We start from the raw sequence: 16,651 nt of genomic DNA, 5'->3' as shown, positions 1-16,651 counted from the left end.
TCAATTCATCACAGAGTGCTGCTAATGGGTTTTTGTGCTAAGGTCATTGTCAGGCTCGTCTCGCTCGGGACGAGAAGAAAGACTTTGACGATTCACTTCAAACCAATAACCGGCGCCGGAAAGCAGGGATGGAGAGGTGTGACGGTGGAGGTGGGATGAACGTGCTCACTTGGTTGTCTGCCGAGAGGCGGGGCATGGAGAGCGTCCGCCCATGCCCGTCCACTGGGTGACAGGGCTCAGTGTCGGAGTACCCGTCCCGCCCCATCTCCCTCATCTCTACAGTCTGCAAAACACAATGAGAGGGGGGGGCGTGACCGCCGTCTGCTGAGCGACTGGACACTGACACGGTGTTTGGCTCGCTGACCAACCAAGGGAGGTGGAATGAACTCAAACTCAATAGGGAATTTATTTATTTTCAGAAAACGTTAATATTCCGACTCCATTTATGCAACGGGGAGTTGCATAAATTAGCTGTTGCAACCTGTTGCTGTGTAAAAGGAAAAAAAAAAGAAAGACTAAAGGATGACACGGTACAGAGCGTTGAAGAATAGCTGATTTCCCTTAAACAATTCCACATTTTTTGACAAACTTTACTGTATTTTTATTGGGGGATTTTATCTGATAAACACGCAGGGGTTCATAGTCATGAAGTGGAAAGAAAACAACAAAGTCCAGACTCAAATCTTCTTCAATCTCTAACACAGGGTAGGAATCATTTTTATAAACGCTAGTTTAAAGGGGCAGGATTACATAAAATCGATCTTGAGCTTTACATCATGTTAGAATGTTATTCTTTCATTAAACACAGACCTGGAGTGTTGCTTTGATTCATGCATGTTTGAGGAATCCTTTAATCTCCATGGCAACCGTTCAGCCGTGCTAAACGCCTGAGTGGACCTAGCTCCGCCTTCGAGACGCCTTCAAAAATGTCAACCAGCCACCTCGCCCCAAGAGAATCGTGTTCTGGTCATACAGGGACGTCTTCTTCAATCGAGACATAAATGTGAAACTCAATAGACAAATACATTTGAAAATAAAATTAAAATATTAATATGCATATATTTTTTTTAGCAGCTAAAATATTTACTGGTGTGGTCTGGCCACCCCCTGAACATTTTCTGGGTGTGGACGGGACGTCATATGGTTTTCTTTGAGTAATATTGATATTCCTCCAAACAGACCAGATTTGTAGAGAACACAACTAAGAGATGTCAGCAGGTTTTCCAACCCGAACTGCGGATCTCTGCAGTTACTCTACAATTAGCACGAGCTGTGTAACAACTTCTCTAGTTAATGGCCTCTTTACAAAGCCTTTTTCTGTCACATTGGCAAAAAAAAATGCTTATTTACTAAAAATAATTTTAAAAAAATTTGTGATTTTGTTAGATATACAGTGTATATATATATATATATATATATATATATATATATATATATATATACATATTTTGTCATTAAGTTGGACACTGCGCTCTTTTTTATTCCTTGTTTTTTGTAAAATGTCAACATCCCACATAAGGACACATATCCACTCTCTTTTCTGCAAAAGTTTTATTTAAAAAAAAAAATTATTATTTTAAAACCTAAAAACAGTTCCATAAATTTGTTCCATACTCTTTCCATTTTCAGATGGTTCCCTTTCTAACATCTGTATGCAACCGCTGTAAATATACCGATATTGAACGTAAACATCTGAACGCCACACTTTTCAGATTTTTACGTTAATTATGCTCTACTTTGTCCTGTTTAACACATAAAATCCCAATAAAATACATAAAGTGTTTGGTGACAAAAATGCAGGGACGTTCAAGGGGATGAATACTTTCATAAACTGTCAGTAAAAAAAAAATAAATCTTTTAATGATAAAGCATGTGATGTAGGTTTATGTATGCCACTATGATGCAGGAGTTCAACAACCGACAATGAACAAACTATCATTATTTTTTTTTAGAAGCACAGACATTTTCATGTAAAAAGCTGCCAACCAAATGTTTCAAGTTACAGCAAAAATGGTATCAAGTGTCAAACGTATTATTGTGCCGTAAGAGACAAAAGTCTCTTATTGTGGGATAAAGAAGAAAAAAATCAATCTTTGCTCATATTACATGTTCCAAAGTAGAGCTAAATCTTTGAGGAGTGGAAGCGTCAACAAACAAGTGAAAGCAAGGCGCAGCGCGGAGAGTGAAGGCGCACATCACAACAAACGTCCACGAAGTCCAAACCAGCATCTCGACGAGAGGCAGCGTGAAGAGACAAGGCTGAAGGACACGAGGTCAATGTCAGTAAAAATAAAATTAACAAAATTTAAAAACCCACTGGACTCAGAATATGATTGGGAATATAATGAAGGACAAAAAAAAGATGACAGACGTATGGAGAAGTAAGTTTGCCAACAACCTCTTAGCTAAGCAAATGTATTTAAAAAAAAGACACCCTACGTGTTTTCAGACCTTTAACGGCGTTTAATTTCTATGAATTGTCATATGTGTTGCAACAGCAGAAATCCTGAGCAGGATTTCCATTAAAACATCTGGTAATGTTTGAATATGTCGTTACCCACCCAACGCTGCTCCGAGGCGTAGAACGTACGATTGGAGAAAAACGTTTGCTTTGCTCTAGAGTCGCGTCCTACTGCGTGTTGCCACGGGTTACTAGGTTGGGACTCGTCGTACCTGGGGATTGTGGCGGTTCTCGTGGACGTCGTCGGGGTAGGGCCGGTCCGGGCTCCAGTTCCCGGTCTTTTGGAACATTTCCTGTGCTTTAGCCGTCATCCATGATTGACTTTCAGTCAAGCCACCTTCAGGAGGTCTGGAGTCCAGACACACATACACACGAAACATTCAGCTACAGCTTTCACTTCAGCTTGAATAAATAGACTTTTACATGATAGTCGTGTGAAATATTTCACTGATAGGCAAAATATGAACTAGGGATGTTTTGTTTTTTTAAACAGACATTTTCAAACTGCTTAGCGCATCCAGAAAGTATTCACAGCACTTCATTTTTCCACATTTTCTCATTACAGTCTTATTCCATATTGTATAAATCTCAAAATTCTATGCAGAAATTATGACAGTGTGAACATTTTTTTATTTGAGAAACCAAGAAATCACAAACTTTTTCACAGTGCTGCATTTTTTCACACAGAAAAGTGTCTAAATATCAGAAAATCTAAAGAAATTCCAATTCTATAATTGTTAGTAAACGGTTCTTTTCAAAGTCAACGCTAAGAAGGTTTTTAAAAAAAATCAATTTTACAGATTTAAAATAAATTTCATGCTAACTTTCAGGGGATCTTACACATCTTCAAGTTTCACCCAGGTATGTAGCACCCAGCCTAATTGGAGCGGATCATTTCAAACTCACTAAAAATGCTCGAAAAGATGCAGGAAAGTGAAAGTTGTTCCAATAGGAAGCAAGTGTTGATTTGTCTTCAAAGTTAAAACCGATATAATTTTCCAATAGTTCCAGCAGATGGCGTTGTTTTAAACACTATCTAGATTTATCATCCGGCACCACAATCCACTTCAAGGCAGGAACCTGAGGAGGTTCTCGTTTTGAAACGGTGAAACAAGAACACACGGGAGCAGATAAAAACTGCCCCCCACTTCTCATCAGGTCCACTCACATGCTGTTGATGTTGTCCGGCTGAACGCCGGGCAGACCGTTCTGGCCTGGCCCCGCCTGGCCCTCCGTGCCCCCTCCCTCAGAGGGTGGCTCCATGCGCTGAAACATTAATGGCGTTCGGTTCTGTGTGAGATACATGACATGGCCTGCAGGCTCGCATCAGGCACACTCACAGGGAAGGAAAAACACATATGACACAAACACAGGATGCACTCGCAGCATGCACCCACACGGGGGCGCCATCGGCAAGCACATGGCTGTGGTGGATTTCGAAAGGCAAAGCTGGCCACCGGACAGCTGATCCGAGCTCCTCTGTCCAGCCTGAACCGTTTGTCGTTTGGGAAGAAGGAGACGTGTCGTGTTCAGGCAGGGAGCTGATCTCAGATCTGCGTCACTGTGGAGCTTCTACCTTAGGAGTCTGAGTTAAGATTGCTCTTAATTCACACGTTTTAGAACACACTACCATTTATATATATATATATATATATATAGAACTATGACATGGGAAAAAAAGAATGTACCCAGAAATTTTTAATTGACCGAACTGTCGATTTTTCATCATACAAAGTTTCTGAGTAACATGCAGTTTGGTGGAAGGTTGATATCTGATTCTATACTAGATATCCATCAAGCCGTTCAAGAGTGTAGGGTAAGACGCTTTCTACGCTACACCTTCGTTAATCGGCTGATCGGATACTTGTGCCAAAAATGTGTAGAAATTACTATGAATTAGGGGAAGGCCTGATGTGATCTGCTGGTTTTATTAAAAGGGGTTGAGCCTGTATTTTAGTCTCTCACCTATGTAGCTCATAGCTTAGCAAAATGACACGGGTTGGTGTCCAAGACAAGAAAGTCCTGATTGGGAAATCCACAGCAAAAAATTCTTCTTTTAGGCCTGAATGCCAAAAAAAACAAAAATCCAAAAATATTTGGATCTTTGATCAAGAAGCAGAAATAAGGCAGGTTTAGGAAAACAGATTTTGTCTAAATCGGTTAAACAACAAAAGCTAACTGACTCGACATGCATTACCCGAAGCCAATTAAAGTCTAAAAGTTAATTTTTTTTTAAAAAATCAAACATCTCACATCCACCACTTATCTAGTGCAAGATGTTTAAGATCTTGCCGACATGGGAATTTGTGTTACCCTGTAGCTGCGTTTCCATTGACCATAAAATTGGAATTGCAAAAACAAATTTGCTTGTTGAAAAGACGCCAATTTTGTTAAAAATTCAGTTTTTTGCTAGAAGGTTTTTGTGTGAGGATCAGGTGGTTTTTCGGCCACATCAAAATTAGTGTGTTCCACAAAACTGCAAGGGAAACACTTTTTAAAAAAAATACAAAACACAAATCACATGAACAACAACTAGATGTTGCCACTGGCGCAAACCATGAAGAAGAAGACGACAGGAAGTGGGAGGAGGGTGACGGCGCAGCGTGTTTTTTCTTATATCATTATGAAAACAAACTCATTCACACAAGTTGTGCTTCTTATTAATGGAAACACCGCAGTTGAGAAACGGTGTTTTTTAAACATTAGCACAATACTGGCAAAATTATGCGCAGGTTTGTTGGGAAACGCAGCTAGCGAGACATAGGGCACCGCAATGTTCATTCAACATTCCACCAATAATCACAAAGTAAACCAAGGAAAAAGAGAAGATCAAAGTAATAAAATCAGGCCTCGATAGTTCGAGTTAAAGGTGAAGGTCAACCTGGACCGGCCAAAGACGAAGAGCTTGATAAGACATTGTTTTATCACCCTCCAGATGGTTCGACAGAGACCATGAGAAGGACAGAGACGTGAAGGAAGAGAGATAATAGACTACAAGACAGAAAGTAAGAGACATCAAAAAGCAGACAAAAATGACAAATCTGACGACCGCCAGAAACGTCAAACGGTGGTGGCGCAACAGAATGGTTGGAGGTACAAACAAATGGCTAAGAAAGAATCCATGTTCACTGTTAAACACTGCCTTTCAGTTTGAATAATAAATGCATTTCCTAACACTTTAATTGATGGGTCTCTCTAAATTTCCATTGTGTGTAAAAATATAATATTTAGTTCTTAATGCTGCAGACTGCAGGTTCTTGCCATCTGGTAGAAGTGTAGCGTTCTTACCCGAGCTGGAAACTTGGACTCATCTTTTTATATGCAGTAGCTAACACTTGTCCTGCAAGCAATAGCTTTTTTTTATTTTTTTTTTAAACAAAACAAGAAATAACTCCTAAGAAAAACACTACATATGTTTTTGTTTTTTGAACGAAATCTGTGTCATTTGTGATTTTAATTGTCTGTGTTTAAAAGAAAGACTTGGTGGATTCGCTTGTTCAGTAAATATAGAAATACAGTTAAACTATGAAGGGTGGTACAATAGGATCCTAAACATCTAAAATCAAAATAAAATGCATTACTTTTATGAATAATTTATAAGAAAAAGAAATCACGTTGCCATTCACTAAAATCGACACACCATCCTATCGAGTCTGATATTTTTGAAAGGTGGATTCATCCTTGCATGTTGTGAGTTAATGAAACATGAGTGTGGAGGACAGGAAAGAATAAAGTGAGCTGACATAGAAATGGACGCACCAACAAACTGGACTAACATACTCTCCAGTCTCCACTGCATTGCATTTAGTTTGCAAGAGAGAAATTCCTCCATGGAAAAGTAATCAGAGTAAATGTGGGTCGGATCAGGGATTCTGCAACCTGCAGCTGCTTGGTCTCCTTTTCATTTAGACGGCATTAGAAAACGCTGCGTTAGATTTAGCAGGAATGTCTTAATAAATGATTGATTGAATCAACATGGCTTTTTCTACTGTGTGTATGTTTATTCTGCCACGGAAACAAACATTTTAAACATTTAAATAGTTGAGGGTCACACAGACAGCAGCGCCATTCACAGCTTTTAGAAATTAGTTAGCGTAATGAATTAACAAATCATTCTTATAAGATTTATTTTAAAACGTCTGCTTTTAACCGTTAAAAGTAAAAAGAATAAAATAAATATTGAGCTCTTAAGACAAGAACTGGAGTTTCATAATTGTATTGTTACTATTTTTTAAGAGATTAACGAGAAAGCCTCACATCTAGTATCACGTGTTCACCATAATCCAGCATATTTCCAACTTAACCCGAGGCAGAGACTCAAAAATTCATTTATTTCTGGTCAGTGAAATAAATGTGAATGCAGCCGCTTGGTGTGGAAGTTGTTACAGAAGGAAGAAAAGTCACATTTTCAGTATCAGTCAGGAGTGTAATAATCCATATTGGACTTTAATTTCAGCGGCTACTTAAACAATTGTGGATCTTTATCGTTAACTCTGAGATTTTCGAAACGATGTCAACGACAACAAAGATTGCTAAGACTAATTCAATACTGACAGCTCATAGTTTTAGGAGGTGGGTTTTGTGGCTTTAAACAATGTCTTTAAAATAGCTATCTGGAGCATGAAGGTTGCAAACGCCTGACAGACCGAAACCTCACGAAACGTTTCAAATTGCCAAACGGAATTTTTACGACACGTTTACGATAAGAGTGGAGAGATGTTTCCGAAAACACTGAGACAGTGGGAAGCGAGTGCATCTCGTAGTCGATCACTAACAGGAAGGGAGGAGCACTGGCGATGAGCAAAAAGGTAAGGCCATGTGGTATCATCATCAGCATCATCATCATCATCATTATGTTCAGAATTACCAACGAAAACAAAGCAAAAAACAGGGGGGGAAAAAAACACAGCGTTACTGTCAGAGCATGGAAAAGAAATGAAACCTAAAGTAGCATGAAAAAGAAAGGGTTGCAACTATTTAGATAAAGTCAACTTGCAAAGATTAAAGGCAACCAACTGAGCAACATGATGCTATAAAGAATGCCAGGATACATGCAAAACAACAGAAAAAAGGATAAGAGCATCTACTTAAAGCAAGGGAAAAGGCATCTTTATACAATTTATATAATTTAATGTTTTCTTTTCCATATTTACACATTTTCCCAGAAGCATAGCAGTATCCTACAAAGATGCCTAGCGAGAGCAGAAGAATAAATCTAGTTTTGTGCACTTTGGAGCGTTTTCAGGGATGTCTGGTGGGGGGGGCTGCAGGGCAACAGGGGGTCTACCTGTTCCTCTCGCAGGGCTTGCAGCTTTTTGGTCTTGCTCTGTCTGTAGTATTCCATGATCATCATGGCAGCGTAGATCTTGCCCACCGTCAAGTCTGTGGCTGCTGAGAAAATGACAAGTTACCCTGGAAGATTAGACCCGAGCGAGATGGGACCCTGAGCTGTGAGGGGGGGATGGGAGTGGGAGACAGGACACAGAAAAATACAACAGCATGCAAGACGCACCGGCAAAGGTGGCCGCTGTGCCACACTGAACTTCGATAGGATCAGAGCTTCAGTTAAAGAGTTTAAATGCCAATTAACTTTTTTCCTTGTAAATAGCAAAAAATAAAATAATTTATGTACATAGATGATTTTTGTCTTATGCACAATGGCTGACGGAGTCATAAAGAATCCAGCGAGTGATATTATTTCAAAGAGTCACAAACATTTCAGTGCTACAGATTAGTATAAAACACATATTTGTTTCTTAAATGTGTCAAAAATAAAAGAAAGGATGACCAGTGGCCATGTGTGGTGTTTTAAGATGCAACTAAAATCATGCATCTAAAATCAAGGCCTTAAAATGCCATAAATTTAACTTAAAAGATATGTTTATTTAAAGGCTTTCTGCATATCTTCACCGGCTTCTAGCTCTTTCGTCGCTCTGAGGAAGTCAGCTGTAACCGCTGCTGGTGCGTAACAAACACAATATTACAATACGGTACAGTTATTAGCACAGTAAAGCTTGTAGTCTTTTCACAGGCAGAGTTTGTACTTAACACTGTAGCTAACATTGATTTTTTTTGTTGTTTTTTTTTTACTTTGTACAGCTATACTCTAACAAAAAAAGGTAAATGTTTATCAAGGCTGAGGACGATTAAGCCACCTCACTAAGAAACGCTTAAACCCAGAATTCCCAGAAAACAGAAGCTCAATCTTTTTTCTAAAAACTCCAGCCATGTAGTTCCAGAGTTTGGATGGCACACAAAAACATTTAAAATAGAAAAATATTGAGCTTTGACGTTGTGTTTTTTTTTTTTAATTCCCCATTGCGTAGGTTGAAACATCATTTCAAAATTCACGTCCCGGTTTTCAAAGTGGCGTGGCTGCAGGTCCGCCATATTTACATTTATATAATCCTCTTACTAACTTTTATTTAAAAATAGCAGATAGGTGATAATGTATTCAATCATGCATTTAGCTGAACAAGAAGAATATGCTGATAAACATGCAAGATCATAAATAGTGTGTTTGGCCCATCTTACAAACAAAATGAAAAATTAGTATTGCATTCATCTAAGATGATCAGCTGAGATCAAACGCTTCTCTGGTCTTTATTTTCCTGTAGTGAAAAGACTTCTATAGAGGATCTTCTATAGCGGGCACCTCTGATTCCAGAACTGAGTGAGTGGGTTGAGAGACAGTCAGTGAGGGTCGTAGTGTTTTTCTGAGTGAGTGCATGTGAGTGACTGTGTGTAGTGTACGCTGAGTTTACCGTTAATTATAAACTAAGAATTCAGTACTGCTCAAGAAAGTTTGCAATAGTATTACTCAACAAAATGTAGAGATGTTATATATTCTTGACGATTTTGATGATGGCAATTGACAAAATGTTATGTTTATTGTTCTTTTATGATTGGTTATTGTGTTATTTTTTTTATGGTAAAGCATTTTGAACTGCCTTGGTGCTGAAATGTGCTTAGCAAATACATTTGACTTATTCCAGTTTAATTTCACGTTAAGTGACTGTAATACAGAACATTTCCAACAGCTAAATATTTTCATTTAAAGCTCTACCGTTGGGAGTTGTAGCACATGGTAACATAACGAGTCTAGTGAGATTTAATTTCCTTTGCCGTTTTCTGATTTAGATATTTTTTATTGCAAAATGTGAAAATATGTGACTAAATGGCTTGCCATATCCCCCCTAACACTTTCCACATTACGAAAAACTTTGAGCTTTTGCAAACTGCTGATTAACTTTTCAAAGCCAAACTCTGACTCTCTTTAAGTCTAAGTACACTTTGGACTCATTTATAGACTTGTGTATAAATTAATATAAAATAAATATATAAAATACATATGTATATGAAACTGTGCTTAGATCATATTTAAACTACTTATCTCACACATAAATATATATAACTTTCTATATGTAGAAATTTTATGTTGCTTACGTTTATATTTGGTGTTAGAAAATGGATGGATGTTTATATTTGTATGTGATAAATAAGGTAAAGTAATTTCATTTTCAGCAACAAAGCAGCTCAAAGTGCTTTAATATTTATCACTTTGGATGGAGTAGCTTGACAACAAATAAGCATTTTCCCCTTAGTGTCAATAAAATATATTCCGGATCTAAACAACATGATGGCGGGCCCTCGTGCTCATGCATGCCATCAATTGTAGGCACTGCTGTAACTGTGGACAATTACAGAAAAAGTCTTCGCACACTGATTTTTGCTATTGTAGCTTCTAAACTATAAAATGCTTGTGGTCTGTATTGTTTGACTGCACGTCTGTGCACCACAGTTTGACACAAACACATATATAATTGTACCTCGAGTGTCTTCGCATCACTTTGGCTAGCATCTGCCATTAGACGGTAGTGTATGATCAATTGTGAGATGTATGCATGTGTGTAATAGCCAGTGTTCGTGTTGCATACGTCTGATCAGGAGGTGCAAAGCAGTGAATGACACCGACTGGTAGAAGCTGTCCTCTTGGTGAGTCGATGATCGGACACAGATACACCACACCACTATGCCCACCGTGAGTTGCTTTCCTGCGACTTACCCTTGTGCGGAGTAACCAGCAGGTCCAGAGTCTTCTGTGATAAATTTGGCCAGATAGCCATCATCTCCTTCCTCAGCTCCGCGTCCATCTGGTGCTTATCTGCACCGCCTGGGTGAGCCAGCGACCGAGCGTCCACGTACACATTGAATATTTGCATACACAAGCAGACGTCCGATTAGCACAGATTAAGAAACACACAAACCCGGGGAGAGAGGATGCAAAAGTGAGGCAAAATGCTGCAATTTTACTAAAGGAATATGCCACATCATTTCACACATGTACACATTCACCCAAAAATTAAGGAAGTAATTAGTTCACGTCAGGCACAGATGCAATCTGCGACAGTTTTTTTTTTTGTTTGGTGAAAGAGAAGCCAACAGAAACTGCACGCCACACACATTGTTCGGATTACTTTGAAGGAAAGTGCATCCCAATAAATGCGATATCATAAAAGTAATGAATTTATTTCATTAATTCAGTTCAAACCTGAGACTCGTATGTAGATTCATTTACACAGACTGATCTAATTTCTGCTCATTTTGTTGTTTTCGGCATACCACTAATAAAAGCTCAAATTTATTTAAATACATAAGACCATTAAATAATAGATATATTTTGAACACAAACACTGTCATACCCTACGCAATCATAGGGAAAACCACCGATTGACAGTTGTCAGGCAGGTGCTCATTAACACCATATACAACAGCTTTGTGCAAAGCTTTTCTGAGCCTAGAATAGATTCTTGGGGCCCTGACACATTAAGGAGGAAAGGTGATGATGATATAAGACAATAACTGGCATTAAAAGGCATTAAAGTCCATAGATGTAAAAGCAGCCTGCCTAAAAATATAAAGTCGTCAAACTACTGAACCATTGCAGTCTCTGCAACGTCTGATCTTTATGATATGCAGACTTCAGAATGTCAAGCAAATCTGAAGGTACCACCAGCATCAGCTCATTTTACCTGGATTTCAATACCTATAGATGTACTGGTTCTCTAAGACCTGACATACAAAGAAGAACATAAGAGATAGTAGTTGAAGGATCATGGTGCGGCATGTTTTTTATGACTTATTGCCAGAACAAACTTATTCACGCATGATTTCAATTGGATTTCTTATATAACAGAGACATTGCAATTGTGAAATTGTCTTATTTTGACATTAGTGGAATATTGACACCGTTTGCCGCCCATTTGTTTTGGAAAGGCAGCTACAGATGGATCCAGGATATGGGTTCGCCACAGTGTCAAATTCCTTGTGTTAAGCCCCCCTGAACAAGAAACAAAATCAAATATTCTACTTTGGGCTGGACTGCTGTTCACTGGTTCACCTCTGTTCAGCAAAAAGGTAACTTTTCCACTTATTTATATTTAAAAAATGATCAAGATGCCATAGCCCGGGGTAAGAGTAAGGAGGCACAGTATCCAACTTGTTTGAGGTGCAGTGTAGAGAATCTATTAAATACAAGTTCTACTTTTTTAATTTATTGAGATGCACTTGCACAGTTACACAGACAGTAGGGAGGATAAATGTTAAGTCATACCCTTGGCAATCTTTATATCCAGTGCTGTCCTGATCAGAGCCATGAGGGTGGAGTTAAAATGCACTGTGTTGTCGTCGGCAACAGGCAGATCCATGCGCAGGAGCCTCTGTGGAGAACCAGTCAGGATGAGAGGATGAGAAAGGGAGGTGTCCTCGCTAAGGTGAGGTGTACCTGAGTCTCAGGGATGGGGAGAAGGGGAAGGACAGGGGTCGGGGTTGAGAGAGCTCCATAGACAACAGCCGGTTGTAGCTGGACTGGATTCATTTCAGTTGCAGATTTTATTTCCTGAAGCGGGAATGACTGAGTTTCCAGTCAGTAATCTTAACTTGGGTCTTAAGTGTCCAGCTGTATCAGGAAAGGTTGAGGTTCCATGTTTTAAGGATGCTATGCAGTTGTGGTAATTTTATGCAAGGGCAATTGCTTGCTAGAACTTGAATAAACTTGTAAAAAGTAAGTCCCGGTGTCTCCTGTTTCTCCAGTGATACTCTATGAGACAGCACAACTATCCAATGCTTCTAAGCAACTGTGAGAGCTGCAAAACCACAAAGAACAATCAGAGCCAAAATGGCATCCGACCCAACCTGTGCCCATGTTCCCTATATGTGTGAATGCTTGTGCGCATTTACACATTTCTGTTGTTACACACATATAGAATTATATATATATGTATATGACAGTTGACATACACCAACGTGCCCAACTCCCCACCACCCCCACCCAACCCTCTCTGACCACTAAAACAAATATTTTCACAGACTGCAATTAAGAGAACTTAATTGGAGTCCTTTGGAGACAAAAAACCAATTGACCGAAGAGCAATAAAAGTATCACTGGTGTAGATCTGCATGGATTCAGGAGACAGCTATGGTTTCATTTAACCAAGGCACCTGCTATTGAGCTCCCCCTACCTGTAAGGAGGTTCCCTGTCTTCACATATCTATGCTTGGTAAAACAGATGGAGAAACCCGCAGATAGGATGAAGCAAGCTAGGCCAGCTTGGGTCGCTTGCTGTACCTATCCTGATCAGCTGACATCCATCGGATTTACCTACGAACATGAGCGTTGGGCACTCACGATGGAGGGCACGACATGGCGGCAGGCCTGTGTACATGAGTGTGTGCGAGTGTCGGGCATGCCCAAAGCCAGGTGATGTGGCAGGCAAAGGGCATCGGCCAACATTCACAGCGCTCAGCAGGCAACAGCCTAGATACAACCAAGAGCCATGCGACAACAAAGTGCAAAGACTTCATGCAAACACCACACAACACACCCCAGTAAAAATCCCACAAATGCAAACAAAGCATGCAACATGCTTTCACTTCACTCTCAATATCAATAAGCCCCAACTCATCTACCCTACCCACTACCCCACAACTTTAATCAAAACTTTTACATGACAAGCAGCCGTGCATCCGCGCAAAGAGAGTATCCTCAACTCACAGGAATTACCTTTCCGATTCAAATATCTTTTTTATTTTTTTTGCAGCATCTACTGTTTTACATTCACTGATCCTTTGGTCAAAGTCAAATCAAACAGCAATGGTACCACTTTATGTCATGTCAAGATCTCTCTCAATGCCAAACGGTGCATTGTCTTAAGTGGGTGTCAGAACTAGAAGGGATCTGAGTTGTGGCATTGCCTAAAAGGAGAAAAAACTTAGGGGACATCAAAAAGAGATGAATGGTATTCTTTCTATTTTGTTTTAGTTTTGTTTTGGACCAACCAGACACTGTGGTAGTAGCATTCTAGGATAAGGGGAGCAGATTATAGAGGGGGGGGGGGGTGCATGATGGGGACAGTTAGTAGAGCTAGACTTCGTCAATGTAGGACTGCTAATGAGATGTAGTTACAGATAAAAAGGGAAGGCGAGAATGAGGAGGGAGAGAGAAGGCTTGTGGAAACACTGAAATAATATAAGGAGAATAAAAAGATATTAATAATCTGGAGTTAAAAGAAAGTGTAAATATGTGTGTGTGTAAAGAGAGAGAAAAAGAGTGGTTGAATATTACAAAACACCACAAGTGATAAAGACAAAGACTAAAAACAACACTGACATAGGTCAAGAGGTCAGTTCAAGAAGTAGCAATAATTGGTTACTACGGTTCCTTTGATTGTCAAGGGAGAAGCCTTGTATCCACTAAGGATTACATCAAGAATATTGTGTTGGCATTGCAAGTAGCAGCAGTTTGAAGCTTTCCATTCTCATTTCAGATGCCCTCTGATTTCAAAGGACTTGGAAATGAACTTTTCTGTACAAAAGTATTCACTATAAACTGTACAGGCTAAAATATGTAATGAAGTCAACTTCAGAGATAGGCTAACCACTCTGGAGAGAAAACAGTGGACAGATCACAAAGAAGGAGTACAGTAGAAACATGTGAGCTTGGGTGATCAAAGGGATGATGAAATGAAGTTGGACTGTGATTGTTGACAATTAGTTGCAGAAGTAGACAGCAGAGTGACAGAGATAAGAGATTTAAGGATGAAAAAATGCAACAGAAATTAAAAGACGACCCACAACTTTTGAGTAACAAGGAACAGCAAAGCAAATTTTGATAAAGCAAAGTAGGAGGAAAGAAATTAAAGGACCAAGTTAGCATAAATAATAGAGAGACAGAAAGAACAGCAGTGCTGGCATCCAGATACAATAAAAGCCAGAGACACTAAAGGGTGTCGATTTTGTTTAATCAGTAAAACAAATAATGGGGAATACACCAATAACCTTGTAAACATCAAAAGGTACTTGGTCTTGATAACTAAGTGTAAGCTTTAGGAAATATATACCTGTTTCAACTTAAATGAGTATTGAATGTCTGATCCTCATTAAGTCAATTCTTGGCAAAGCAGGCTAGTTTCCACAGTAATCATGTCCACTGCCATCTTAACCTTGGTCACAGCTTTAGGCCTTGCCGCCAAAGTTTCAGCCTCTACCTTCTTAGACACTGCAAGCATCACACTTAAGTCTCTGAAGGCTTAGTTGCTGATACCACTTCTTTGGCTTTTGGTGGTCTGGCAGATGTCCCTCAGAACTTGAGAGACAATTATGCATTTTAAGTCACCACGTGTCAGATTGCCAATGCTCCCTGTAGTCTTTATAGATGCCCCTCACTCTATTCAGTGACAGACCAAATGCCCACTCATCCTCAGTTGTTGGGTTTCCTCTTCTACCTCTCCTAGGCCCAACCTTAATGCTACACATCCTAGATCTGCATCTCCTCATGCTTTACTTTCCACTGCCTTATCCCAAGCCACCTCAGCTTCATCATTATCTCAAGAGACCTCCGTTTCAGTTTCACAAGCCAAGGGCCTCTGTCGTGTCTAAAGCTGCCTCAACTTCTTACATGTTTCAAGCCACCTCAGTCTCTGCCTTGTCTTAATCCAAATCAGCCTCTTTCCTACAACCTCCACACTACATGTCCCTTATCTGCACTACTTATCTCAAACATCCTTAGCATGGTCCTCATTTCACACCACCTCGGTATTTGCCTTTGTCTTATTATAAGGCAACAGTCACTCCCTTTTCTCAAGCTACCTCAACCTGTTTCATGTCTCGCACTGCCTCTTCAAAATTTAAAGCTACATCAGCCTCTGTCTTATCTCAAACCAACTTAGCTGATTCTGTGTCTCAATTCCCCTTAGCCTTCTCTCCTCACTCCTCCTTGCCCATCAGCTGTTCCAGATACAATTCTTGAGGCAACCCAGCAGGGTCAGCTTCAGCCTCCTGTTTCTGATAAGGGGGTTGGAGATGACCCCCATCTCTATGTTCTAGTTGCAATTGTGACAGCCGTAATTGTGTAGTGTCTCTTTAAGATACTCTAGTATCGCTAATGATGTCACAAGTATGCGCCACTGCTTCTCCGTAGAGAGCCTGGGAGAAACGTGCTATGGTTGGACACATGAACCGAGACGGACATGTTAGCTCTCTAACCTTTTAGTAACGTTACGGGTTGTTTGGACTCTGCTCATTTTCATGTCTGATAATATAGCAACCGTTCAACCGGGCTTTGTAAGGTTGGTGAAGAGAGTGTTTATTAAAGGACAACACTGTGGAATTCCCAGTACCAGTATGGGTGTGAGTTTTTGACCGTCGGGACAAGTCTACTGCCTCCTCTCCTCCCTTAAACACAACCCAAGCGTTACACAATCAAGAGGGTTGATGACAATTTCCCTATGAATGTTACTATTCCTTTTCATGAGGTCTAAGACAACAAGACTGCAAGTTTTTGGCCTCATCAAAAAGATCAAAGTAAACCTACCCCCACTTGGGACTTTTCTTGTGCTCCCCAGGGAGGTTGACTTCTACTATTCCTTTGCCTGTTTATGTGGCCCATGGACCACGCTACAGTGTTTTAGTATCAATCTCATAGCTTCCACATTGTTGTCCAGAACCTCTGGAAACAAACATTCAACAGTCTGAAGGCCAACCTTCAGAGTTCTTTCAGCAGATCCTGTGCCACATAGGCATGTTGATGTAAAGGACATTGATATAGGGCTCTCACTTTGGGTTTTTAGCTTCTTTTAAGACATTATTGTTGTGTTAGTGAATTATTGTTTTCTAAGTCACTCTTTGTTTTGT

The 16,651-nt window shown here is 39.8% G+C and overlaps 1 protein-coding gene across 18 annotated transcripts in view; it reads right to left on the bottom strand.

Annotated features, from left to right (window-relative positions):
* Window positions 1-16,651, bottom strand: part of cacna1a (calcium voltage-gated channel subunit alpha1 A) — a 133,198-nt gene that overhangs the window by 17,039 nt on the left and 99,508 nt on the right. For 7 of the 18 annotated variants that reach the window (XM_023333826.1, XM_023333825.1, XM_023333833.1 and 4 more), the window contains 7 exons: window positions 12,075-12,180; window positions 10,527-10,634; window positions 7,749-7,852; window positions 7,237-7,251; window positions 3,630-3,751; window positions 2,674-2,809; window positions 170-283 (listed from right to left, as the gene is read on the bottom strand). In XM_023333826.1, coding sequence (XP_023189594.1) covers window positions 170-283; window positions 2,674-2,809; window positions 3,630-3,751; window positions 7,237-7,251; window positions 7,749-7,852; window positions 10,527-10,634; window positions 12,075-12,180 — 705 coding nt within the window. The remainder of the gene's footprint in view (window positions 1-169; window positions 284-2,673; window positions 2,810-3,629; window positions 3,752-7,236; window positions 7,252-7,748; window positions 7,853-10,526; window positions 10,635-12,074; window positions 12,181-16,651) is intronic. The other 11 variants (XM_023333837.1, XM_023333838.1, XM_023333839.1 and 8 more) reach the window with 7 other exon arrangements.

Source organism: Xiphophorus maculatus, chromosome 5, assembly GCF_002775205.1.
Source record: "Xiphophorus maculatus strain JP 163 A chromosome 5, X_maculatus-5.0-male, whole genome shotgun sequence".
Classification (NCBI taxonomy): Eukaryota; Metazoa; Chordata; class Actinopteri; order Cyprinodontiformes; family Poeciliidae; genus Xiphophorus; species Xiphophorus maculatus.
Note: the sequence above shows the minus strand (reverse complement) of the source record. Positions and strands in the feature narration are given on the sequence as shown.